Raw genomic sequence first — 28,000 nt, 5'->3', positions numbered from 1 at the left:
GTTTAATAGCCACGGATTATTTTATGCGATGTTAAAATAAAAATTGTTCACATAATTTTGCATAAAATTACTACTATTCGCATACCAGGAGCTCAAAAGGTTTGTTATGCATATATTTTGTAATGTTATTCAAACTAAAAATTACTAACGTCGATGCATATTGCAGAATATTACATCTTACAACGAAAGCAGTTTCACAGAGTTAATGCTATTATTTTATAAAACGTTATTAAATATCTATTTAAATGTAAAACTGAACTGTCTTTTGGTTTAACGTTCGTAAAATAAACGTAATTTTATGATAATTAATAACCGTTTCACAATGTTAAGAGAAAACAATTTTAGATTGTTTAAAACACTCGTTGGCGGAATTGCAGTGGAATTAATATTTTACGTATAAAAGAATATCAATTGCGATTTTATAATCCGGGCAATATATTATTATTATGTCACTATAGTCTATAGGTATACAAAATATATACAATTGCAAAAACTTTCAATCTCTAGACAATAAATAAGATATTCAAGTTTATTTTACACTGATTTCGAGGAAACTACCTACTGATTATGTTTCATATACAGATGTCACTTTCACATAGTTTTACATTCAAAAGTTTTGCGCCAAAACGAAGTTTAAGATTTCTGGTTGGTTTTATAACGATGGTGTATACATGATTGTTATATTAGGTATTATTATAATTGTTACCTGTTTAAATAATCAAAGTTTTGCAAATTTAACAGAAGTCGGTAAGTACCAAACTACTAAATTGAGTAGTCTGTGACTCATATGCGAAATCCCAATATTTTTCTTTATAGGTTACAATCGTTTACACCTCACAAGATTTTTACGTCACATTTTATCGATAAATTGAATAGTTATTACTAATAGGCCTGTTCTGCGAGGGGGTATAGGTATTGTCGCCTCATACATCCATCTACGAAAAAATAAGTTGTTGTAAAGGCCAAATAGAAACGATAAGGAAATACTAGCTAAAATCAAAAATTAAATATCCACTTATGGATGATACCACGAATGTAGATAATATTATAATTTATATTAAGAGGATGTGTGAGAGCACTGTGTTTTAATTTCATCCTGTGATCCACGTGCAACATAATATTATGTCTGTGAAGTTATACCCTCGACTTTGTTCAAAAGATTAGAAAAATGTGCCACTATTTTGCAAGTAATTACAAATTGATTATTATAATTTGCAAGTTAATATTTTTATTTGATAACCCTTTGACTTTGTCCGATCAGTTCAAAGAATGTGCTAGTATTTTTCAAATGAATAAAGTTGCAAATAATTATTGCAAATTGATTTCTATAGAAATTTGCAAATCAATAATTTGTTTTTAGAGAATTTTACAAGTTTTTTTTACCTGGAACGGTTTTTAGCTTATAGTATTTTAATGATTACCTACATGCAAGTTTTAAAAACCAATTTGTATTTATTTTACATTGATTTGGAAAATATTGACGCATTTTTCGAATAAATCGGATGAAGTCGGGACGCCAACCATATGGGCACATGTACCTATAACATTGCAAATTCACGTTCAGCTGAACCATTTTTTTTATTCTTAGCTATTTAATATTAGAGTTAATGGACCTATTATCATTTATAATCCACATTATCTGTGTTTATACGTTGATTTATTTTACAATATTAAAATTTTTATGTGATTATTAATGGTTATTTTTAAATTGTAATATTTTACAAAGGTTATCTACTTGGTAGGTTTACTAAGATATCATAACTTGCATAAAAATTGAAATATCGTAAAAAGCCAAGACAAGTAATTCGTTTAGTAATAATTCAATTCATTGTTATAATAATTAACAATACAAGATTGGTTTTGCTGAACGCAATTTCCTAAGTTGCGTGTGGGTTCAGAGAGTGAAAACAAAATAAAGTGCGCTGACATCCACTTAATCAATGCTAATAGATTTTGAAATGATTGTTGACAAAATATATTTAACAGATAACCACAATATGTTTAGAGTTTAGAGCAAGCTGATGTTGCAGATGGTTAGGTTTTTTTTGTTGTCTACAAAAGAAAATCTTATCGATTTTAAAAACAATTATTATGACGTGAAAATATGAACGATATTATTTGTTATTATATCTTTATATTTTATGTCTTTATCATATCTTGGGAGAGCTAAAGAAATTGGGGTTAGCCTCCTGCCTAAATTGAACTAAAGGACTCTGTGCGTTGTACAGTATAGATGTTTTCATATACCTTATATGTGTTTATGCTTACCGTCGTGGCTTTTACAGTAAGTTTGGATATTAAAATTAATTTTTTTGTCGCAGCTATTCGCAAACATGATACTGTCAAGTACGCTGCTCCTCTTGGTATCGAATGTGTGTTTTTTATCGGCTTCCAGAGACTCGGATGTCAAATACTTCACCAATGAATGGTTGGTGCACGTACCTCTGGGTGAAGTGATGGCTAGAGAAGTGGCACGCGGTGTCGGCATGAGATACGACGGACCGGTAACGTAGATTTTAACAGACCATCTACGTGTGATACCGTATTGCAAATACTGAGGAGATAATATTGTAACGACTAATTTATCATTTCACAAATGCTTGAATTAAAACTCAACTGTCTCATCTACAACCGTTTGTAGTACCTATTTAGTAGCTCGTCGTGTGCAGCCTAATAGGGATTTAACGTACCTACCAAAAACTACCAGTGCAACGGTAGAGAAATAAAATTAGTTTAATGAAATCAATAATGTGAATAAAGCACAATATCCATATTAAAACAACCTTATTTCAAAAAAATTGAATTATCGAATTATTTATTGATGATTGAATTTAATTTTGGAACAAAATATTATCTATTATTACTATATTATTATTATATTATTCATCAAACCTAGATATTAAGACATTTTTTTCCTTGGGCCCTTGTCAATCCATCCAATCTCCTCTTATAAGTGAATTGTTTCTGTGATCCTGTATTTGTCCAAAAATGAAAACGCGTTTTTGAAAAGGCAATACAGTCTTACGTGTAACACTGTAGTACTCACGCCTACAGTGAATTGTCATAAATCACGAGGTAGGAATGGTCGAATCGCATAACTCTTAGAACCATAGAATGAGAATACTGCACTCGAATGAGCTGTATACATAAATCTATTTGGACTTATAAAAGTGCGAATTGTTTGTGACAACGGATAAATACCGTGAACACAGAAAAGGCGTAATTTTTTTCCCTTTCAAAAACGTCCAAATCCAAACCAACGTCAATGGAATTTAAGTTTTCAATAGTATTGCGAATTATGTTATTGTTCAAATTATAATAATTTTCGGCAATTGAAAAACCGACCCCATAGTATATTATTAGACTAAGGTACCTATATATGATCGTATGTGTATATTATGAAATTTTATTGAACTAAATTAAATCTTCTACTGCTTTCTCTCTCGTACATTATTATATACCTATATACTTTAGTTACTACTAAATTTCAATATATTATTATTTTATTATTTATATTTATTTTCAGACGTGTTTACCTTATTTTAGTAAAGTAAATTAAGTATTAATTTGGAATTTGACGTGTAAAATTACATCAGGTGTTAGTTAATGGGTGTCAAATTATTTCATTTGTCACTCATAAATTACTTATATAGAAACTAGAAAGTTGGCATACTCGTAGACGCGCTTTTCCCCTTACTTGTTAGTTGTTTGTTTTGATATTTAGCCTGATGAATAATTATTATTAATGGCTTTGCAAAAAGTAATAAATGGTTTTCTATCATATCATGGTTTTGATACTACATTTTAAATACACTACCTACCTATAATAATTGTCAGTCGATTAGTTATAATACTTAATTACTTCTGAAATAGTTTAAACGTTTTGCAGGTTTGTGTAGTTTTTTTTTTAAACTTTAGAAAACATGTATATTTATATATTTTTATATTATATTGTCAGTAGGTATTATTAAGATTTATGAATTCAATATTTTAATTTTGATAGTTTCGTCTTTCGTGAATTAAAATTGTGTTTAATACACGCGTATATAGGTATCATAACTTATTTTTCCTTATTAATCCGACGACAAGGGACGAGCCGTTTAACCATTACTACTTCGTATGTCGTACATATATTATAACTTTTAAATATATTATATTAACTATCATATTTGTATTTACCTACTAAACCAATAACAGTAATATATCTTAAAAGAATTCAGACATTTTGTAGATAATGATATGCACGAAGTGCATACTCATTACTTGAAAAGGTACTTGATTGAGGTGTTCAAAATAGAAATTATTTGAGAACATTTTTTTTTTTTTGAAGATATATTTATACAGAGACTGAAAGATAACAAGTACACTTTTTCAATAGACAAGTTCACTTGACCGACAACTCAGGTCACAGAGAGCCTTGTCGGTTATCTTTTTCGCTCGTTTCACAATTAAAATTGTCAATAATGAGAGACAAAAATATAGACTACACCAAACATATAGAAAGGTTATTACTATAACTATTATTAATTTTATCAGTTGGAAATGTCTTTTAAGTGAACGCATGTGTTACTGCAGTTGCCATTAAGGGTGTATTTTAAGGGTTTTCAAGTTTTAAGGGCGTATAAGACTTTTTCTCTTCGTTTTGGTTTTGTTTATATATACATTTGTTCTGAAAACATGGTAATGTCATAAATATAAAATCCTTAATAATAATAATAATAATAAGAATAATATTTTTAATTATATAATCTATAATACAAACTATGAATTTCAAACGCTTAAAAAAATTTAATTTGATTTGCTTGTGGACATTTTTTTTTTGATAAAGACAAACTTATGAATAACCTCGTATTATATTTTAAAATCTTAGATTTAAAAAGAAACATTTTTATGAATTCTTAATTCAAAATAATTTGCTAATTTTCGTGATTTTTTCCGTATTTTGTCAAGATTTGTACTTTAAATTATGCTTATAAAAAAAAATTGTGACTAAGAAATTTTAATATTTTTCAAATGTCATTGTAACAATATAGTAGGAGCCTTGTGTTAAATTGTCAAGCTTTTTTAACCCCAACAAATAAAGCTTTATTGACATTCATAGAAAAAAGTCTAATACAATTGGAAACTGGAAATAATCCTAAACAGTTCAAAACAAATCAAAATATTTTGAAAATTTTATTGTGTATAGAAAATGCAAATATAAACAATCAGTGAAAATGTCATGTATATACGTTTGTTTGTTTTAGAGTTACACCAAAAACCAAAATCGAGTTTGTGGAAAACCGATTTTGCGTAAAAATTCCCATTTTTCCTTAATTTGTATGTGGTTTTTCCCGGTGCTATTAAAAACTATTAGACATTTTAAATTTTGATCTCCTCAATGCACCAACAATATTCACTTTTCCATCGAATAAGATGACTGAAGTTGAAAATTAAAACATTATTTCAACTATACTTATCGTGTACACAGGCACACACAAAAAAAACACTCATTGTAAAATCAATACATTAATCGTTCCACTCAGAATCTAAAATTAAATGGATATTACTGACATTTTTTGTTGTAATAATAAATATAATAATAATAATATTAATAAATAATATTTGTATAGGTACCTACCATAAGATAGTTTATGTAGGGAGTAGCGTTTTATAACCGAAAGACAAACACAAGTTAGGTATACTATATTATCATATTATAACTGAGCGAATTTTATATAATATAGCCTCTAAGAAGTTATTAGACAAATATTCGGTTAGTTCTATACGTTTTCATGAATGTTTAAAGAAAAGCTAAGTTGAAATTGGGGTTTTCATTTTTTTTGGATGTTTTATTACTTATTAGTTAGGTATTAGTTCTTATTAAACAAGGTATATTTTAAACTAATACAGAATAGTTCGAACGTACCTAATATAATATTTAAATATACACACTTTTTATGAAGTATATATTTAAGGTGTAAATAAACAATGGAGAATTCTACGTTTAGTTTTAATAGTAAATACTGTCGATTTCATGTTTAATGTAGAATTTTAAGTGAAGATGATTGAAATAGGTATACAATCATTACCCAATGAAACAAAATATACGAAAAGTACAAAGATGCACATATTTTTCATGTATATTAAAATAAATTAATAGTTATTACTTTATTTTGTTTTATTGACTTATTTTAGAAAATATTTTTTTTTAAGACAGAATTTATTACGGAAAAACAATCGTTCACGTCTATTTTGTACGGTTATGTGTTTTACCGTGCCATCTAAAATATAATGAGTCTCGAGTCCCGAGATCAATAGTTCATGATTATACAATAAACACATTATTTTACATTGCACCCGGTGTAGGACAGAGACATGGCAAAAAGTGTTTTAAAAAATGATGACCAACACTAATTGAAAGTCTATGACAAGTAAAAAATATTCCATTTCTTAATTCCGTGTCAGAGGTTTACATATTATTTCATCACCGACGAAGTCGATCAAATGTATCCGATAATAATTAATAATACCTAATTACATTTGACACCGTAATAATCTTCAAACCAATTAGTTATAGAAACTAATGTATGTCACTAATTATAAGTTTGTTGTAATTCGGTTTGTACGAAATCTGGCCAATCCAAAGTCGACTACAAAAAATAAAAACACTCAGGTTCATTGGTCGACGAGAATATTATTTTAAATCCGATTTAAAGTTAAGTGCGGGGTGAGTATACATTATGAGATTTATTGTGCATTAGAAACCAATTATGGGCGTAACTAGGATTTAGTATAGTCACAAGGGCTAGAGTACTAGAGAATTAAAGTTAAAATTAAGTCTTAGAGTCAACAGGTCCCATCATTATTTAATATTTTTCAAAAATCAAATGTAAACAAAAATATATAAGATTATATTTTTATTCTACGCAGTATGCACATTTAATGTTTTATAACGGTGAACGCGTGTAATTAGAAGTGAATACTTTTAAAATGTAATTAATCTTATATTCTCTTTTTATATTTAGTATAATAGCTAGATTACTGAATTTGTTTTGTGAAAGGGTCGACCTTATTTACCTTTTTAATTATCCTCGTACAAAAAACAAAAGAACCAATCATATTTTACATTTTTGTGCGTCGCTACGATTGTTTCTGTGAAAACTGGAATAACCGAATTCATATTATACATTTAAAATATTAATAAACGTATTATATTATATTATATTATATACTTACATTATTTATATAATTATTAATTATTATGCACAATGCACATTGAATGCACGACAAAGTTTTTTTTCCAAAGGCTTAGTTTAAATGCCAGGGCGGCTAAAAAACATCTATTGCGATTTGCGGGAGAGTCTTAGCCCCTAGCCCCCCTCGTACTTATGACGACGATCAAGACACGTATGTAGCATAGTATTATGATAAATCGATTGTATAGTGACATTAGTAGCCGAATAGCTACACTGACGACGAATATTCATAATAATAATTAAAACAAACAATCAATATAAAAACAATTGTTCAGCGATGTTATTGTAACACAATAGATTTAAAAAACACACGTATACAATAATTGTCGACGACCGGAGGTTCGAGGAGAATGAAAAATTCAAATTACTCTATCGATGAGTTTGAAAAATTAATACTTGAATCACCTAGAAAATCGGCTATTAATCCCAGCCAAATGTCTAAAAAAATATATCGTCCAAATATTTATATAAACTTGATAAAATAATCATATTAGAGTCTTAATATTATCTCAAATAAATTAGTTAATATACGGTTGAATTAAAAATGCTAATATTGAAACTCTCTCAAATCTAGCGCCCCCTCTAAAAAATAAAATTCTCGATAATTTTGTATCTGACTTTCATTAAGCAACTAATTATATTCATTTTGAACTTTGTTTATTCATAATAACTTATAACAATCGTTTTGTTTTCAATAAAAACATTTTCAACTTTTTCCTACCATCTTGCTGTCTGCAGGGCTTCTCTTAGAAACTGAAACAATTTTCTTAATAACAAAGTACGAGACGTGACGGAGTTTGCAATTTAAAACCCGGAACGGACTGTCTAAATATGATCGAATATTCGTCGCGTCTCTACTTTATCGGGACACGAATAATTTTATATTTGTCGCATATACACACACGATCACCCTGTCAAGGCCTGTACACGGAGGCCGTACAATAATATTAATAATACCAATAATAATAATAATAATACCAATAATAATAATAATAATAATAATAGTAATAATAATAATAATAATAATAGGGGATGACTGTGGTGCATTATATATAGTGGTACAAAACACGCACGTCACGGTCGATGAGCGCCGTCACCACCACCTCCACCTCCACGTCCAATGTGTACACCTTCACCCGCACCTCCACCGGTGTAGCCACCTCGTTTGCTGTGGGGCGCAAGCGTCTGTCGCGAGTGGCCTTGTGACCTCGACCCCAGCCGAGGACGCGAGTACCAGGACCCCATGAACAAGCGTTACTTACGTCATAACTAGGGTGGGCGTCGGCACGGCAACCCTCGGGCTGCCGATCCTGCCAGGCCGTCGCAGCTTTTCGCACCCGGAGCGCATGCCACCGCCACGTGGTTTTTCCGAACGTCGTTTTCCGAAGCCGAGCTTTTCCAAAGACGATCGCAGGGTTGATCAAACCCTGGTGCAGGGATTCCGAAGGAAAACCCTGAGAGCCCCGAATTTTGGCTGGTTGCCAAGCCACGAGCTCGCCACGTTCGGCGTACCACCTGCAGTCCGGACGTTACCTACCCCTAACGTTATTCCGTTGTACGCCAAAAACGGAAAAGCTTTGTAAAAAATCTATACTACGCGTTTACAATATATCTTCTAAAGATAAATACAATTGTTAAAATGTTTTCCGTTTGAACACGTTTTTCCCTCTGTAGTTATATCTACGTTTTTATATGCTGAGTAATTTTTTCTCCACGTGCTATGCAGGTTCACAAAACAAATCGTAGACATTTCCCCCTGGCTGTTTCGGTGTAGTAGGACATTTCCCTGAGTTGTTTTTTACAATATTATATTATTTATTATTGAATATGAAATTATTATGTTTTGCCTATATTATATTCTAATATTGTCTAAATAAAAATACATTCCTCTTCAAAAGTTTATATATTTTAATTGTATATATCTTAAAAGCTAATGACCTATGCTGTCGAAGCTTAAATGTTCAATAAAAAAAAATAAATAAAATACATTTCCAAATATTTTCATAAATATAATAAATTATAGATGTATATTTTTGATAAACTGAACTACTTGAAACAATAAAAATTGCTAATTTTAAATAAATATAATAGGTAGCTAAAAGATAGCCTAGATAAAATATAATTAGTAATTAATAATAATGGCTAAAAATTCCAACATAAAAATATAATTTTAAATAAATTTAATATTATAATAGGTGCCTAGCTAAAAGATTGTCTAAATAAAATGTAATCAATAATTCTGTATTTAGTCAATATTAGATAATGGGCAACAAATAATAATTAATAATAAATAATATAATATTATGAAATGGTAAACTTTAAAAAAAAATGGTGGGGAAATGTGCTACTACGCCGAAAACAGCCGGGGGGGGGGGGGCATTTACCTATACAACTTATGCTATAATTTATTTTTCCACACGACTAAGAACGATTGAGACATATGCGTGATTATAATATTATAGTCATGATAATTATTATTTTATATTCCGATAGGGAGTGAAGGAATTTAATTGGCTTTACACTGATGTTTTTATTATTTATTTTGTGCGACCAATTTATCGGCTAGAAGGAAGAAACGTAATAATATTTCAGAAATTGGAAATCGATTTTAGACAAGACTTTGATGAGGTATTTTTTTCTCGTCAATTTATGCAACGAGCGTGTAAAGAAACAAGTTAGGAAAATTCACTCTACGATAGGGTGCTAAATTCCCGGTTTTTAAACGTATTTTAATACAACGTAGGTAAAAAACTATAATAATTCCATAATATACAGTTTAAATATTTGGTACCTAACCTTTATATTTTGGTACCTATTTTTTAATATTGGCTTTATGCATTTACTTTTAATAGAAAAATTATTAATAATCTTCATAAAATTATTTATTTATTCAACTGTAATTTAAAATATTTATAATACTAAGACTCTAGTTAAAATATTTATTTATAGCTTTTTGTTTTGAAATACGAATACAGGGATAATAATATATTATGGAAAACTGAATACTGGCAATATTAATAACTGTGTACCGGTAATTAACTGACGGGTGGTCATAACGGGTTTATAAGGTGTTCTAAATTATGTGTTCTAACCTAAAACTATTAATAAATTTTAAAAGAAATGCAAGCTAGGACAGTTTTCACCACCATTCAGAATGCGAAGGTTCAAAATTACTTTACAGTTTTAATTATTCCTAACGAAACGAGGCCACAGTGGACACAATGTCTCACACCTTATCGCGCTTCATTACTGCGTATCCAGGAGAAAAAACAGAGGAATAAAAGCAAACGATGCGCATTTGTCAAAATGATACTCTCAAACAGGTAATATGATAAATGACACACGATATAGCTTTGGGCGATGCAGAGAGGAGAAATCTTTGGCACAATCAACAAGTGTCGTCGCCACCGGATCGTAATAATAATTCTGTACCTGAGAGGCTAAAGGGTCTAAGTCCATTATTGTACATTTTCAGGAGAGCCAAAAAAACCGTTTTTCAACTATTTTTATTTTACTTAAATGGCTGGTGTAAATTCAATTTAATGATTATACCAACAAGGTTTGTTTTAAATAATAAGCTGTAATATTCTCAATAAGATGAATATTTTTTCTTTTAATTATAACTTACCTATAATTGTTTATTTTACGATTTAAATGAAATATTTTGGACTTAGATCATTTTGCTCAATCACACAGTGGACTTGGACTCTATTAATCTCCATGTTAATTTTGATTATTTTGAAAATATTATATCATTGAGTGTAGTAAATACTAAATTTTAATATAGATAAAAATTTTATAGTACAATATTGAATAATTTACAATTTTTATGAATTTTATTAAGGTATTAGTAAAGTTATATTGTATTCCAGTTAAATATAAAAATATTTTATCCCTATAAAAGGTCTTATTAGACCAATAAACAAAATTTAATTAAACAGTGTTGATAAAATTAAAAATAAGAACAAAACATATTTTAAAAACAAATCTTTATTAATCAAAACATAATAAATAAAATTGAATTGCCATTTGCAAGGCTTACAAGTTTTCTCCCTCTGTTCATATTATTTAGTATATATTTTATATAATTTTTATAATATTATATTCTACACCTTGTGTATCACGTCATTATATTTTATAACATTCGAATTAATATGCTAATTTACTAACAAGTAACAAGTAACAACTTTGGTTCTCTTCATAAAACAATAAAATAAAATAAATGATGATGATAATAATAACGTTATCAATTAGATCTAAGTCACAGCAAATCCTAGCAAGAAGAGCCAAGTCCAAAAATAGAATGTTATCAATTGGGTCCAAGTCCTTACAAGAATTTTGCAAAATGATCCAAGTCCTAATCATGGACTTGGATCATAATTCATAAATCAAAATAAATATTTGGACTTAGTTCTTTTTGTTATTTCCCAATATCTCGGTAAATATTCGTTATTGGACTAAAATGAAGATAGCTAAAATGACGCGCGTCAAAATTTCACATAAGAAAAAACCATAACCTCAATTTTGATAAAAGTGGACTTGGACCCTTTAGCCTCTCAGGTACAGAATTATAAAAATAATAATAGCACAAAACACCTATTCGTCATTATAATATTATGTCGAGGAGGAGTACATCGAGACAATCGAAGCGATGACACGGATCCGTAAGAAATCCGATTCCCGTTTCAGTCGTAGAATATTAACATAATAGTGTAACACGCGTCGTGCCCGTTAATAAAATCATCGTCTTACTAAAAAATATATACATACGCACTATTCCGACGACATAATAATAATATGACGACAATATTTTGCTCGTCAGCGTGTATGTAATATGTTCACACTGACGGGTATCCTCGGGTTGTATTATATAATATTATATTAAAACTCTGCTGTGAAAAAAAATAGCGAATTCGTTTCCACCGAATAAAATAATAATAATTGTTAGTAACGAAACAGCAGACGACGAAATATAATATAACATACGCAGTGCTTAATTCTCTTTCCAAATTATATTCTAGATATATTTTGTGACCGCGTTCATCTTAAATGCGTAACACTAGAATGCACAAATGCCGAGAAAAATTGTGAGGGAAAGAGTGAGTGAGGGTGAGAGAGAGAGAGAGAGGAGAGAGAGTAAAGAGAGTATCTCGTTTTTCCCGGCGAATAGATTTTATTATTTTTTAACATTAGATTCGTGAAATATAATTATAAATGTCTTTGGAATGCAAAATGTTTAATAATTTGGCTGGCGGAATTATTTTTATTATAATTTATTTGCATTTATGTTTTTTTTTTCTTAGTGGAATTTACCACATATTTGATTTTTAATGTAAAAAATATCATAAATACCTAGACACATGTATATAGAGTATGAACCCTTCTATGTTTTTTTTACAGTCGATAACTTTTTTGTAATTAATATTTTTGATATATGGTTATAGACCCCACGCCGGAGAATAAGTCAAATTTTAGGGTGGTTTAATTTGTTGATAATAAAACACACATTTGAGTATATTACATAGGAAAACAATTCATATAACCAGAACCACTATTGTAATATAATATGGTAAACGTTTTTGTTTTCATTATCATAAGTACTACCTTTGTGCAATAAATAATAATAACTAGAAAATTGAAATGACAGTTCAAATTAAACATAATATTATATCCCTATATCTATACGGCAAAAAATTCATTGAATTCAAATTGAACACATCCATTAAAGTGACCTAAATATTATTTACAGTTACACTAGACACCTATATTATAATAGTTATAGAGCAGAGCGACTTCTTCGGTTTTTTGTTTACTTAAACGCAATGTACAAAGAAATTAAAATTTTTGTATTCGTGCTCAGCACACATGATATCTTATAGATAGTCAATTCATATAGACGTATAGAACGTTTTAAGTTGAACTATCAATTTTCATTAAGTATTATACAAATAGTTATGCACGGCTTATGGGTGACTGGTAGTGGAGGGTATTTTACATAATAGTGTTCTGGGGGGGATGTGTGTTCGAATAAAAACACGATATGATCCCTGTTTACAATACGGCTATATTACTTTACGTATATATGAAGGGTAATAAAACAATATTAGTTCCTTATGCAGAAGGAGACGAGGTTAATTCCTTATTATTATTATTTTTTTCCCGAGACTTACAAACGACATTTATTACGTATTATACGAGTAAAAATGATAGGGAACAAGGCGATTTTATTTACTCTACCGCGTCGTTGAAAAAAAAAAAAGCTCCTTACTATAAGCTCCGCCGAGGATAAGATATGATGCTACGTCAACAAAACGTTAAAAAAATATATATCATGTACAATGCTTATGACTCGTATTGACTTTTATTCTTTAGACTTTTGTTCATTACACGTACCTAGTTAATAATATTTTTAATTAAAGTCTATTTCAAAAGTGTTGAAACTATTTTTTAAGACATTTTAATTACTTCCGTACAACAAATACAGTCATATATTGGTTTTTGCAAAAAATCGTAATATCCGTGATTCCTTAGAGAAAAGGGTAATTTATTAGAATAATGAAAGGACATTCACCTTTAAAATGAATATATTAGAATATATTCATGTATCTATTATATTAGTACTTTGTTGACGGATTGAACATTTTTTATTATAATAAAATGTAAATATAGGTAGGTACATAATATTTATAACGGTCATTCTTTAAAACTTATTATTAACAATACATAATTTGACCAATACAATTAGGTTGTTAATTATAATGATCATTATTATGTTAAATGTTGATAGAATATATTTTATTTACAATTTTAATAATTAGGCTCTTTTTATTCCGTTGAAGTTATTTTAACTTAAACAATAATCAAGCACTTACGATTTTAAGTCATTTATATTTTAAAACAATTCTCTTCGCATGCGATTATTTTAGTAAACCATTAGACAATAATATGTGATAATATCATAACGTGTTACCAATTGGTATGAGTGGTATTAAAATATACACACACGACACACTTATACATTATATTATAATATATATAAAATCGAAATGGAAATCGTTGTTGCGGGTTGGCCCCGAAACGGCTTGACCGATTTTGCTGATTCTTTTTTTTTGCTGTGTTCGTAATTGTCAGGACAAAGTTATTACTATGAAAGAAAATTTTAGGAAAACCCACCAAAAAGTAGGAAATCTGGATGGCAAAAATACAATTGTGGCTCCATCTGGATGGCAAAAATATAAACTAAATAATAATACAATTATTTTATTAAATAAAACAGTTTTGCTATCTAATTTATTACTAATTTATTTTTGCTGCTTTACATCATGAATTAATATGTACAAATATATATAATTTTTTTTGATATAATAGTCGAATATCTCACCGAATTGTTTTTGATAATTTTTATTGGGCAACGAAGTGCACGGAGTTAGCTAGTATATTATATAATAATATAGTAAGCTAATAATCTGATGTTCGTATGCATATAGTCAGTTTATGTGTCATATAACACATAGTTTAACATGTCTTATTGAGCATGAAAATGATGCATGCTTTGGAAATTAAAAGATTATAATTGGATTTATTTTTTACTCCATAAAGTGCTATTTGGTCAAATCGAGTGTCCTGAATTCCTTGAACGATTATCCTTCCACATTCCTTCACAAGTGACTCGATCTAGAAGCACATATTACATCCAATAAGCTCGTTCTTGTTATTTGAATTATGTCTCACGTTAACTTACGAAACGATATTAAATAAAATCTAATGATCTTCGCTTTTAAAAAATATGTAAATAATGTAAAATTTAATACAACCTGAATATTTTTTATGTCGCTATCCTGATTGTAAATATATGCATAAATATATAAATACATGTAAAATCTTTTCTTATTATATACCATAATTGTTATTGTTATCAATTTAATTTAAATACTTTGTAATTAGGCAAATGTCTGTTTGTTTCTAAAATAAATAAATAAAAAACTATTTTAATTGATGAACCGTTCATAACATAATATTATACTTAGATAAAACATTTATAAATCAATTATTCATGTATAAATTAATAAATGATAGACATTTTTTTATTCATTTCAGAATTAGAACAAAAAAACACCCTTTAGGTATGTTGAATTTCCAAATAATAGAATTCAATCAATTGTACATTAGGTCGTACATTGGTGGAATTAAATTATTGAAAATTCAATTAATTGTTTTGAAATATTTAGTCACCATAAGTTTTAAGGTTGCAGCAAAAGTTTCACGAAACTTTAAATACATTAGAACACAACTATTTTAAACATAGTTCAGCGGTTTCTTCAAATCATCAGATGAAAGTGTTACCTACCTACGTTTTGACCTTATATGTTGTGTTAAATGGAATTTTATCAAACGACTTCAAGTTATTAGTTCCATTTATTGTTGCGTGCGTAATATTATTATAATATTATGTAATAATGTTTATATTATATTAAGTTTGTATAGCTACTTTTGTATCATTATTTTAAACAGGTAAACAATACAATTAGTTATTGGTAATTATATTTATAATGTTAAAAATAAATAAAATAAAGACAAAGCAAATATTTATTGATGATTTTGTTTTTGATAATGTGATTATAGGATACTGATAACGATGGTTTCCATCGTATGACTAAAACTGATCTTTCACCCAAATTGTTCAAGAATAATGAGGATATAACGCATCGATTAAATAACCATGAATTTGTAAGTAATTGCTCTTTAATTAGATATTGTATATTTTTAATACCTTAACGTTTCAATATATTTTAAGTAAGTACCTACACCGCCGTTATTTTTCTACATAATAACGGATTCGTGATTAGTAGTCAGGTATAAAATTTAAATATTGGATTCAGTGGTGCAACCAGGATATATTTTGGGGAGGGGTTTAAAATAAACTTACAATGAATAAATATATTATATTATATATTTTATTACATATTAGTATATTAAATCGACAGAGGTACCTAGCAAAAGTAACGAAAAGTTTTCTATCGTAATTAAATAGTTCTACTTTAAGAGGAGAGATGTTGATAATTGATAGAGAATTTATTTTGTACTTGTGTTTGATGTTTGACCGGTAAGTACCTACATTTTTGATATAAGGCTTGTTATCAGTTTTACTATAACTTTACTTTATTTAGATCTTCGATGTAATAATAAAATAAAATAAAAATAAAAATAGTACCCAATTATTATGTTAACTTAATTAGGTAATTAATCAACAAAAATTTTGAAATATGATATCTACCAATTATTAAGGTTTTAATAAGTTATAATTAAAATGATATACATATATTTTTCTTTTTCTTGGTATTAAACTTTGATTGAAATAAAGTTGTTACGCTTTTACTTTAATTTGAAGAAATTATAGTTTTGAACTAATGAAAATATTTGTTAAAAATAAATTATAAATTAGTTGAAATTCCAGGAAATAAACATGGACACAGTCGCATTGCATTTTCAAGTCTTAGGTGTTACCTACAATTAAAAATCTTATGAATTTTACATATTTTCATGGTTCTGTCTAATTTCGTAAATATTTGAACTTCAAATGCTTATGAAAAAAAAATGTGAATAAGTATTTTTGATATTTTTTAATTTCTGTAAGAATAACTTATGAGACGTCTTGTATTGAATGTTCTAGTTTTTTAATTTAGAAAATTGTAATTCAAATTTATAGAAAAAAGTTAAAAAAATTAGGTACAGTGTCTAACTGAGAAAAACTAAAAATACAAATGTTAACTATTATGAAAAAGTATCAATAAAAGATACATAAAAACTAAAAAAATTGTTCAAATACATAATAATATTATGTCAATATTCTGACAATATTTGACAACACGATACATGAATTGGACAAAATACGTATAGATTATTATGATTGCTGTTTATTGTTTGCGTTATTAATGCACTAAAAATTGCAATTTTAATTCAAAGGTAACAGTTGCAAACCAAGAAGCTGTGAAAGAAAGATCCTACCGAGGTGTAGTTCAACCTAGACAAGTAGTTCCACGGTTCGTTGTACCAAGAACTAACAGCTTAGAACATAATAGTCACGTGGTTTCTCGAGACACCCAAGCACAAAGTAACTACAAATATGCATTTAATGATGAATTCTGGCCTGATATGTGGTACTTTGTAAGTATGAGCTTTTTTTTTAAGCTTTATTTATAAAGAAAAGTATTATTTTAATTATATATATGTTATATTAGAAGTCTAAATTACAAATGAGTTCAAACACATCTAAGCGGGGGGGGGGGGGGAGGGGTGTAAAAGGATTGAAGTGTATTCTACCGAAAATACTCATTTATTGCTGGCTTACTATATCTATGTGTACTATAGTACTATACTGTTGATTACCGTTCCCTTATTTTGGGTTAACACTGTTTGATTGCTTGTTATCAGATTTAGCAAACTGACTTTAGTAGAAACATTGGTTTTATAATTTATAAAATGTTATAATTTAAAAATAAATGCTGGAACACAAACTGTCAAAATAACAACATTATATAAATTCTAAATGGTAAATATAGGCGTAACTGCAGATGTAGGTAGAAATCTACCGAAAAGAAATACAATTAGGTACCCAAAACTATTTTACTTAATAATTTTAATTATAAACATTGTATAAATTCAAAACTGTTTTATTCGTTTTTAATTTCGGTACATCGCTCAAATTCAATATAATAAACATGCGTATTTTACATATTTTTACTTTTTAGATTGTTGGACTAAAAATAAAATAATAGAAAAGGGTATATAGGTATGAGTGGTAAAACGGGGTAGTGCGTTTGAAAGAGAATATGGAATTAAAACCGCGTGTATTGAGAGAAAGATAAGACTGCGCCGGTAGTTATGTGTCATAAATTATAGAGATAATCGAACGGCTCAGTGTGGTTTTCTTATACTATTCGTATGAATATAATATGTATACACTTTTGTATTACGTATAAGGATGTCCGCTCTCCACTGCTCTTGTTCGACGACCTCGTATTTTGAAAATTTCTTTTTTCGATGTATTAATATATGGGGGGTGAATTCGATGCTCGATATTACTATACACATCATTTGCGCAGGTACTGTATTTATTTATTTTCCTTAATTATAATAAGAATGCGAGGTATGATTTTTATGAAATCTATGATATAGCATGCTGGAGAATGAGTTTTGAAATGGACGATAAGTCCAACGTGCCATATTGGATCGCACCACCGACGTGTTGAGATAGCCCTTAGAGGATAGAATACAGTGACGTTTGAATCTATTACTCAAAATCTCTTTGTAACAAAGAGATGGGCAGAAATCAAGATATGTAGCTACTATCTTGAACCCTTGTGAAGAGACTCTTCAAAAGAGTATATATTGTAACTAGAGTTGTTCTATATTATTCTTGAACAGAGTCAACATAAAGATTAGCGTAGATAAATTGAATACCTTTAATTTTAAAAATGTAAATACAGAACAGCCAAACGTCTATATCGTTCAAATCACTAGGATATAATCATGGGAGGAATGAAATAATATATAGCACACTTAGCGTAGAGTGTGTGCGTCACAAAGTTAATTATATCATTAAAATAGTCAATATAGGGAATGTCAATAGAAAGCACCGACGACGGAAAGTCTTCGGTAGTTTGCAGGTGACTTATCCGGCCAATAAATGAGATTAATGGTGCTGGGAAGTTTCCCTAATTTTATAGTTGAGATGCTCAGTACTTGGGGCGTAGGTAATATGTGAGTCTGGTATGGATGTAATCGTAGCCGGTGGGGGTACGTGGTTTTTTTTATTTTGTCAGGCTGTGCTGGTTTTGAATATTAGATATTTTTTATACGGCGTCGATATTATTCTTGATTGTTAGTGTTTCAACAATGAAACGATGAAAAAATGGTGATATTATAGTTTCAACAATAATGGTGATATTATATTATATAATGTATATATCCGGTGTTAAGTGGCTGCCTACTTAGAAATGTTTTAGAGTCACTGATAGGGCCAGTGTAGAGGTGTATATTAACTTACTTTATTAATATTGTTCGGCATTATTGGATTTAGCTATTTTGTGGCATTTTAATAGATATTGTCGTTACATAATATTGAAATATTACTATTGTGAATTTGTGACGAACAATAATGTGTATTGTAGTAATTCGATAGTATTTGGAATTCAAACATATTCTGCAGTATTTTAGTGGTCAAATTTGTGTTATTTAAAATAATATAAACAATTATTTGAAGCATTGTTTTAACTTACTCTTTTAAGCCTTTTATACTTGTACCTGACATATAGCCATTATTTTATTGTACTATTGTATGACCTTAAGCTTTTTGCGCTTCGTCAACATTCCACTTGTTGCTAAGAAATTGGAACTTAAATTAAACATAAATATTATTATTTAGTATTTACCAATAACTAACGAGTAAGTAGACATTTGAAAATTAATCAAAACTTATAAATACAAACTTTCTAGCTTGAACGATATTAAAAATGTTAAACATTATTCATATAAACAGACTACATGACTAATATTATGAACAATATTAAGGAACAGAAATCGATACAAGTTTGCACACTAATGAGATCAAAATAACAATATTAACCTTTCAAAAGTTGTATAATTATTTATTAGTTAACAGGTTTTATGAAATGTACATTTAAGTGAAATAGACTCATGTATTACCTAACTGTTATTTTTAAGGATTTGAGTTTAAAGTTCATCATAATAGGTTATTTGAGTTTTATATGACATGTACATTTTAAATTCTCATAAGCCATACGCTAAATTAAATAATTTTATTTTTAAGTTTTGTACTTGTGAAAAGTAAAATTGATTATTAATTTAACAATTAATATAATTATGGATTTTAAGAATTTTTCTGAAATTGTTGTTACTAACCCATATTTAAACTTCATAAATTAAATACATGAAGATGAATTTTTTTTGGTCCTCGGAGATTTACAAGTCCTTGGTTTTTCCCTCCCTTACCATAATAATAATACGTCCATATTCATTATGTTAGTAATCATAATTATAAGTTTATACTGCGCAATACGCATTTCCAGCAAGATTTACGAACTAACGAAAAGGATCCCGTACTTGATATGAATATAGTACCAGTCTATTTTGAACTCGGAATCACAGGGAAAGGTGTGAATATTACAGTACCGGATGATGGATTAGAATGGACGCATCCAGAAATATTACCAAAATTTGTGAGTTAAGAACTTTTTAAATTTAAAGTTTGCGCATGTAATTTAATGGGTATATTTTGTAAAACGTTGATTTACAAAAATAACGGTGAAGTTAATACCTTGTTTATTAACCAGCTTGCTTGGTAAGGTGCTCATTATAGCCTTAGTAATTTTACTAATTACTAATTTTCTATATGCCAATCAATTTTTTATAATCGTGTGGCGCATGCTATATCTCATACGCATATAATATAATATATTTATCTCATTACCTACTTAATAAATGATAAGAACGACATTTTATTGGTTTCATTTGATAATATACAAATAATAATATATTAGATTTGAAAGAATTTTTTATAAAAATATCATTACTGTTTGTAAATCAAACATTCCTTTACTGTGGTATTTTCGTAAGTAGGTAATTGTACAAGCAACTTACAATTTTAAAATACTCATAACTTGCTTTAAAATTAAAATATTAAAAAAACCTATAAGGTCACTAGATAATAATCTTACTTTTAAATTTTATAAGAGGTCAATTAATTATAATTTTTAAAATAACAGAGCTAAACTTGATCTTCTGAGCGTACAATTTGCTATATGTTATGCGTTTGTAAGACAGAGAGAACGCATTCGGGTGTATAACGCCATCCTAAAAAAAAATTTTCTTTTACGGTCCTTAAGCTTCCGGACCCGGGTTTGGCTGTTGACTGCATCCGGACTCTGATTCCTCTTATATGTATAATTACTCCACTGATAGAACTGCTGGTAAAGGAAATTCATATTAAACACACACACATGCGTTTAAATAGGGTTTCCCTTTTGAAAGGAAATATCTTATGTTTCATGTTTGTAATTTAGCTTAGTAATGCAGTTATAATAACTATCATAACATATTAATACAATGTATATTCTTAAGTATTACTATTAATACCTACTACATTAATTAATTTGTTTGATCTTATATTATTTGCATATAATTGTACACTTCTTAGTCCTTAGTATTAGTTCTGTATATACATTTTCTCCAAGCATTTTTTTTTATACAATGTCGTATTAGTACGATTACAATACAAGTGACAAGTGTAGTATTTTAGATTCTGAGCGGAGCGATAAATGTATTGATTTTACAATGATGTGTTGTTGTTGTTATTTTTTTAAAATTTTTTGTGTCTGCGTACACGATAAATAGTCGAAATAATAACTCGATTTTCAACTTCAGTAAATTTTCACTGGATGTTTATATTAGCATTTTCTATACACCATAACATTTTCAAAATCATTTTAACTGTTTTGAGCTATTATAACGGATGACCTATTTTCAGTTTACAATTTTTTTTGTTTTTTTTCTTTAAATGTCAATACAATTTTATTTATTCGGTCAAAAGCTTGAAAATTTAATACAAGGCTTCTAATATATTGTTACAATGGCAGTTGAAAAATATTAAAATTTCATGCTCACAATTTTTTTTCTCTGCTCAGAATCGTTTTTTGTATACAATGATATAATATAAATTATCATTGAATTCAAATTTAACTCCATCCATTACTAATAGTCACCCAATTGTAACTAACTGTATAGCAGAGTGACTTCCACTTACCCGCTTTTTTATTTGATGCTTGTAAAGTAAATTAAATATATTATTAATAGGTAAATTTTATTAAGTAATTTCAATACGTTTGATATTAGTCTATAATTACCATAATATAATGTATGATTGTACATAATTGGTTTAAAATATTAATTTCAGAATCCTGACTTAAGTTGGAATTTTATTTCGAATAATAATAATATTATGCCCGATAAAGATGTAAATGGAGGGTATAGATCTCATGGAACTAGATGTGCCGGGGAAATAATTATGCAGCCAGATAATGGGATATGTGGCGTAGGAACAGCTCATGGTGCTAGTCTTGGAGGTAAACAGTTAGTTGAACTTAAACTTAAATGTTAACAAATAATAATTTATCTTATTTTAGGCATTAAGTTTTTGGACGATGGGTCAACAGATACTAGAGAAGCTAAAGTATTAAAATATGCTCGTAATTATGTGTGCATTTATAGTAATTCATGGGGCCCTGCGGATACCGGAACGTTTATGGAACATTTGACAGATCTTGTAAAAAGGTCGCTTTCGAAAGGCATACATCAAGTAAAGTAGCTAAAAGATTAAGTTCCGTTCTATATATTATATATATATACAGTGAAACTTCCATATAACGAACTTCCATTTAACGAAATTTTCTGTTTAACGAAATATTTTTAAGAACTATGACCTTCATTGTTAATTACACGTAAATTTATCTCCAAATAACGAATCTGATGTTTCTATATAACGAAATAATTATTCGATAAAAACCAGTTTTTGTAAATGTTGTCACTATCAAAATGATAGTTTATGTCATAGTTCTAAAATTGTACATGAACAATGTACCCGATAAAGATAAGACACCGAAGGTAGGCAAACTGATTAATTTTACAAGAAAATCGAAAAATAATTTTATTTGTGGATAATTGTACTGCTCATCCTCGTACCTTATCTACAAAGTTAAAATCTGTAACGCTTGCATATTTTCCCCCAAATACAACAAGTAAGCTCCAACCAATTATGGTTCCAACCAATCTTGAACAGAGAACAACAATTACTCTGCGAGATTGTATTTCTGAGGTATCGAAAGCTTGGAGAAGTGATGTAACGTCCGAAACAATAAAAAAATGTTTTTTCAAAGCTGGATTTACAAATGAAAATATTGAAACCGATATTGAAATACCAGATGTACAACGACAATGGGAGTTAGTTCACTGCGATGGCGTTACTTTAGAAGATTATTTGAAAATTGATGAAGATATCGCCGTATATGAATCACCTACTGAAGAAAGTATTGTAAAATACGTAATTCTATTTAACAAATTCCTCTATATAACGAATTTTTTTGCTGCTTATTCGACTTCGTTATATGGAAGTTTCACTGTATATATTTTTTTTTATCTATTGCAATAGATACATTTCACTTTTACTATTGCAATATTACACACAGATTGCAGAATATGTTATCAATAATTAGTATTATTTACTACCTACCTAACTTGTAATAATAACACTCTTATCGTTATAATATTTCTGATTGATCAATTAGTATAATATTATTAGGCATATCATTAGATAATATCGTTAAAATATAAACAAGTACCAATACGATGTAAAATGTTTTTCATAATATAAGACTCAACCGACTCACATCATGGTTGTAGGGTCGGGATGGAAAAGGAGCTATTTATGTGTTCGCCGCGGGCAATGGAAAAACGGAAGGCGACAACTGTGCTTGCGACGGTTATGTAAATTCCATATTTACCATAGTGGTTGCTAGTTGCGATGATAGTGGTCACGTAGCACACTATTCCGAAAGATGTGCTTCTATCATGGCTACTGCATACAGTGGTTCTGGACAAGAAAAGAACGTGGTAGGTACATGCATCTCAATAATAATGGGTTTTGGGTCTTCGTATACCACGGTAATAGGGTGTGTCATCAGGGTAGGACTGGCTCTAAAAGGCCTACCGTGCATTTCAGTTTAAAAGGCTCTGAGATATAATCATATATAGGTATTATACGACATGCGTTAATTACCTAGGTAGTAAAATTATTCAATATTATTTTTTTGTTTACCTACCTAATTGAAATATCCAGTTAATAATATTAATTAGTCGTTGACTATTGTACATAATATTTTCAGTGTATTTAGCCATGGGTTTATGTACAGTACATATTATTATGTGTATATATATTTTTTTAATATAGTTATAAAATATATTATAAATTGATACATAATTTTTAAAATTCAGTTTTTAGTCAACCAAACCTCGATTTTCTGTAACCACTTATGGCGGTTATGAACATTAAAAAAATGAAATATTAAATATTAATAATCGACAATTTTACCAACTCAAAAGTTAGAAAATTAAATGTTTGTAAAGTTAATACAAAAATAAAATAAAGTAAAACCAAGTATAATATTATTAATTTCGTTTGACATTTATTAATTATTGACTTATTGTTTTAGCAATTTTATTGGAAGATAATATAGGTTTCAAAGTTGTACATAAAGTCATAAACTGTCCATATTAATCGTAATAATCACTATAAGGTTAGCTTCTAACGCTAGGTAAATAACAGAATAACCGACTTAAACTAAAATTAACGTGGACGATAACATCATCTGTTTTAGATTCAGCAAACACGCATGAGAAAAGATTTTAAAAGTTTATCACGCCTTTTAAAATTAAATAGATCGAATGAACACTTGAGAATTGAGAAACGCTGTTATTGATTATTATCGAATCTTTCCTCGTGCTATTAATAATGTACTTTACGATACAATATTGCCTGTATAGTATAAAATATTAAAATATACGTCGGATAGCATTTCCTTTGAAATAAATTTAATATTCATACACAGAGCGATCAATTTAATATGATATAGTTCTTATTTCTATACAATTCATACAGAATGCTTCGAGTTCTACACCATATTTAGTTTTCGTTTTTATTAGTAAGTGCGTCTTATTATGTTTCTTTTCAAAAGTACCGCCTTACAGATTACAGTTCATACATACGTTATACTTAATTAAATCATTCGATTATTCGAGTAACGTATTTTACGTTACTTTATTTACAAAGTACAGTATTTTTTTATCGTGTACAGTGTAGTAGAGAAATAAATAATTATTTATTACTATATTATATATTATGCATAATATATTATATAGTATTCTTAATTTGTATTTATATAATTAAGACAACTATATAATATTATAATTGTCGATTTAATTTTATACTTGGAAAACAATCGGATAATGGATTAAATATATTTTAATAAATATCTATTTAATGATGTTTTGTCTGGTAAAAATGAAAATAATAAATATTTTTTTCTTTTAATCTAGTTGACTACCGATGTAAACGGAAAATGTACTGACAAACATACTGGAACGTCTGCAGCTGCACCGCTGGTGTCCGGTATTATAGCGTTAGCTCTGTCGGCCAAGTAATATTGATGAGCTCAAACACTCAAACACTCAAACTATTCGATTGTTAATGAATTATAATTTGTAATTATTTCAAGGCCGGAACTGACATGGAGGGACGTGCAACATCTAATAGCTTGGACATCTCAGGTGGCACCATTGAGTGATAACTACGGATGGAACAGGAACAAAGCCGGGTTCATTTATTCCGTCGACTTTGGGTTCGGCCTAGTGAATGCTTATAAGCTAGTCAAAGAAGCTATGACATGGGAAAACGTGCCTGAGATGTCGTCGTGTGGTATACGTATGCCTAAGGTCAGGTAGGTATCGCGCGGAACAAATTAATTCATAACGGTTTTAACGATTAAATAATTTTTTTTAATTCATATTTACAATATTGTACGTATATTATCAAGCAAAACCTTAAAGTATCGCTCATAAAAAAATTATTTGTCATTCATTAATATTATTAGTTTATTAATTTAATAATAAATTGTACTTGTTTAGAGGTTTTCCTGTATCGAGAAATCGTGCCGCCCGTATTACCGTGCACTCGAATGGCTGCAAAGGATTGGCTGGTGAAATACAATACTTGGAATATGTACAATTAGTACTAACAATGTCTTATCCAAAAAGAGGAGATATTCAAATAGCGATGAAATCGCCGTTAGGTAATATATTTTTTTATAAGTTGTAACTTTGTTATGTATTAGTGTTTGTGAGTTTTTTGCATAAATAATAATAGATCAAGAACGGTACAAAATATGTGAGGCTATTAGGCTAACGTGTCCATATAAATCTAAAAATTTGTCAAGGAGATTACAACTTGGAATATGCATACAATAACCTTGCATTGTCTGTCTTTCTCGCAAACATGTGGCTTCAATATAATATTACACGTAAAACAGCTAACGTTCCTGGTCTATTCTATTAATGTCTATGATTTTTTGTCATCAATTTTATCAGTAATTCAAATTTTATTTTAATACCTTAAAATATGCTATAAACTATTATGACTAATCTAAAAATACAAATGTGTAATATACAAGTAAATTTACGTGAATTTCGGAATAATTGTAAATGTTAAAATTTTATTTTGGAATTAATTTTGTTAAATAATTGTATTATTTATTGAATATTTGAAACTTTAGGGTTTGAATGGTAGTTGGTTCTATATCAGTGTCGCTGTCATTTGTTTTTAAGTGGTTCAAGGAATTAAGTCTAGTGACTAGTAGTATTGTATTTTTTTTTTTTTATTAAATTGAAAGCAATGACAAAATTCCAAATAAGAATAGCAAGCAAATAAGTTGAATAGAATTTACAATATATTTATTATAATTGAATTCATATAATTGAATACAAACATTCTGTAAATTTATTTTAATTTATGAAATATCATAAATTGATTGCTTTTCAATTTTCATGCAACTTTTACTGTTCTCCTTATCGTGTAGCGTATACCCATTGAGATCATTATAAATTAATTTTAATTTTAATAGGTAAAGAAAAATATTGGTTAATAAATAGCCATTAAAATGTAATGTACGTATTTATCTTTACCACTAAAATGTGTAAGATACATTTACTGTGCTCACTTATTATGTTACTTTAATTTTTATACAATACAATAATATTATATATAATATATTATATTCGTTATAATATGCTAATTTATCATGATATATTTACTTGTATAGGGACGGAATGTCGAGTCCTTGAAAATCGACCAAAAGACTTTAATACTAATGGAATAGGAAGATGGACATTTTTAGTACTAGCTTTCTGGGGAGAATCTCCAAAAGGAAATTTTGTCATCGATATTTTTGATACGGTATATATATATACATGTTTTTGACTTAATTAGCATTTAATACAAATGGTTAATCGATATATGTTGTTACTGCAGACTGGCGATTCATCCAACAAAGGTATAATTACTGAAATGACTTTATCTTTGCACGGAACCAAAGAACAACCAAAAATTTATCAAAAAGGTCCTCGACCATATGATGATTTCAAATTAGCGAAATCGGTTGGTATCCAAAATATGTTGTTTTTAAATAAAAAATACTTTAATTTACGTTGCTTCTTACAGGGAGATAAACCTAGATTTTCGAATCTTAGTCAAAGTACGGGAAAAAGTCTTGTAAGACCTAAGGTCCAGAAAAGACCGTATGTTTCGAGTCCAATTGATAACGAAGAATTCCAAATAGAAGAAGAAACAAAAAATCTAATTCTAAATGACCAAATGTTACATCAAAACTTAATAATGGAAATGGAACAAGAAGCTGCTAATCAAGAAGAAGAAATTTTACAGCAGATTACACCGAATATGATAAATTTAGCTATCGATTTAGATAACGATTTATATAACGATTTAGATCTCTAAACAAGTTTTGAAAATTATTTTTCAGCGCATAAATTGTAACGCAATTATCTAATTTATGATTAGAATTATTTAAGATATTTTTAATTTCTTAAATTGATTTATTTACCTTATCTGATATTATATTGTA

The 28,000-nt window shown here is 28.6% G+C and overlaps 1 protein-coding gene across 1 annotated transcript; it reads left to right on the top strand.

Moving 5' to 3' along the window:
* On the top strand, positions 1 to 28,000 carry LOC132950482 (neuroendocrine convertase 1-like). The gene is made up of 14 exons (XM_061021970.1): positions 1 to 99; positions 2,322 to 2,504; positions 15,861 to 15,965; positions 17,202 to 17,402; positions 20,327 to 20,476; positions 22,210 to 22,378; positions 22,439 to 22,611; positions 23,712 to 23,921; positions 25,404 to 25,504; positions 25,583 to 25,804; positions 25,992 to 26,155; positions 27,182 to 27,315; positions 27,391 to 27,516; positions 27,580 to 28,000. The coding sequence occupies exons 2-14, from the start codon at positions 2,334 to 2,336 to the stop codon at positions 27,871 to 27,873; spliced, it is 2,220 nt and encodes a 739-aa protein (XP_060877953.1). The 5' UTR covers positions 1 to 99; positions 2,322 to 2,333; the 3' UTR covers positions 27,874 to 28,000.

The sequence above is a fragment of the Metopolophium dirhodum genome, chromosome 8 (assembly GCF_019925205.1).
Source record: "Metopolophium dirhodum isolate CAU chromosome 8, ASM1992520v1, whole genome shotgun sequence".
In the NCBI taxonomy this organism is placed as follows: domain Eukaryota; kingdom Metazoa; phylum Arthropoda; class Insecta; order Hemiptera; family Aphididae; genus Metopolophium; species Metopolophium dirhodum.
This window is presented reverse-complemented; position numbering and strand designations above follow the sequence as displayed.